This window comes from Orycteropus afer, unplaced genomic scaffold, assembly GCF_000298275.1.
Source record: "Orycteropus afer afer isolate SDZICR_OR568_19922 unplaced genomic scaffold, OryAfe1.0 scaffold00610, whole genome shotgun sequence".
In the NCBI taxonomy this organism is placed as follows: domain Eukaryota; kingdom Metazoa; phylum Chordata; class Mammalia; order Tubulidentata; family Orycteropodidae; genus Orycteropus; species Orycteropus afer.
In genome coordinates this window covers 1037138-1038233 of record NW_006922197.1, presented here as the reverse complement: position 1 = coordinate 1038233, position 1096 = coordinate 1037138, and the positions used below count along the sequence as shown (strand labels likewise).

General features: G+C 43.6%; 1 protein-coding gene across 1 annotated transcript; it reads left to right on the top strand.

The window, feature by feature from the left end:
- Nucleotides 1-7: 7 nt before the first annotated feature.
- Nucleotides 8-703, top strand: LOC122151604 (vomeronasal type-1 receptor 4-like; the record flags this gene model as incomplete). Its single annotated transcript, XM_042783044.1, has 1 exon — nt 8-703. A coding segment is annotated over one exon (696 nt), but the record flags the coding sequence as incomplete, so codon positions are not given.
- Nucleotides 704-1096: the final 393 nt, after the last annotated feature.

Here is a 1096-nt window from a genome sequence, read left to right as displayed (position 1 = left end):
GGGATGCAAAGTTCTTTTCTATATTCACAGAGTGGGCAGGGGTGTGGCCTTTGGCAGCACCTGCCTCCTGAGTATCTTCCAGGCCGTCACCGTCAGCCCTGGGAACTGCAGGTGGGCGGAGCTGAAGGTGAAGGCTCCCAAGTGCGCTGGCTCCTCCCTTGTCCCGTGCTGGCTCCTGCAGGTGTTGGTTAATACCATATTTCCTATGTATTTGACTAGCAAATGGAGCAACAAATCCATCACAAGCAAAAAAGACCATGGATACTGTTCTTCTGTTCGTCATGACAAAACTGCAGAGTCACTGTATGCGGCATTGTTGCCATTCCCTGATGTTGTGTCTTTGGGCCTCATGCTCTGGGCCAGCGGCTCCATGGTTTTTATCCTGTACAGACACAAGCAACGGGCCCAACACATTCATAGAAATGTCTCCCTCAGATCCTCCCCTGAGACCAGAGCCACCCAAACCATCCTTGTCCTGTTGAGCACCTTTGTATGTTTTTACACCCTCTGCCTCATCTTTCAAGTTTTTATGTCTGCTTTTTATCATCCCGCTTGGTGGCTGGTGAACACGGCTGCAGTAACTGATGTGTGTTACCCAACTGTCAGCCCCTTTATTCTCATGAACCGTCACTCCAGTGTCTCCAGGCTCCACTCTCCCTGGATAAGGAAGACAAAATTTCCTCATCTTATCAGAAATTCCTAATTGTATGTTTTGCACAAGTTCAGTTGTATGTTTATTGATCACACAGAATCTGAGCACATAAGAAACAATCATGTTACAGGAGAGTGGCTGTCCATAGCCACACATGCATACATCTGTATGTATATAAATGTGAGGGGAGATGAGTATGTATGCATATCGGTCAATGATGTTTCTAACTCCTCAAACAATGATACTGAAAATCTGCCCAGTAAGAAATGTGAAATGATAGTAATTATTACAATAAACTTCATTAACCCTAATGTTGATATTTCCTGACATATCATTGTCCTGGCTGATCAGTTGCTTAAAATTAATAGGATACATTCTTAATCTTTTTCATGTAATCTTTCTGTTTTACCTGCAAAGCATTGCTTGAAAAATATATCCAATTAA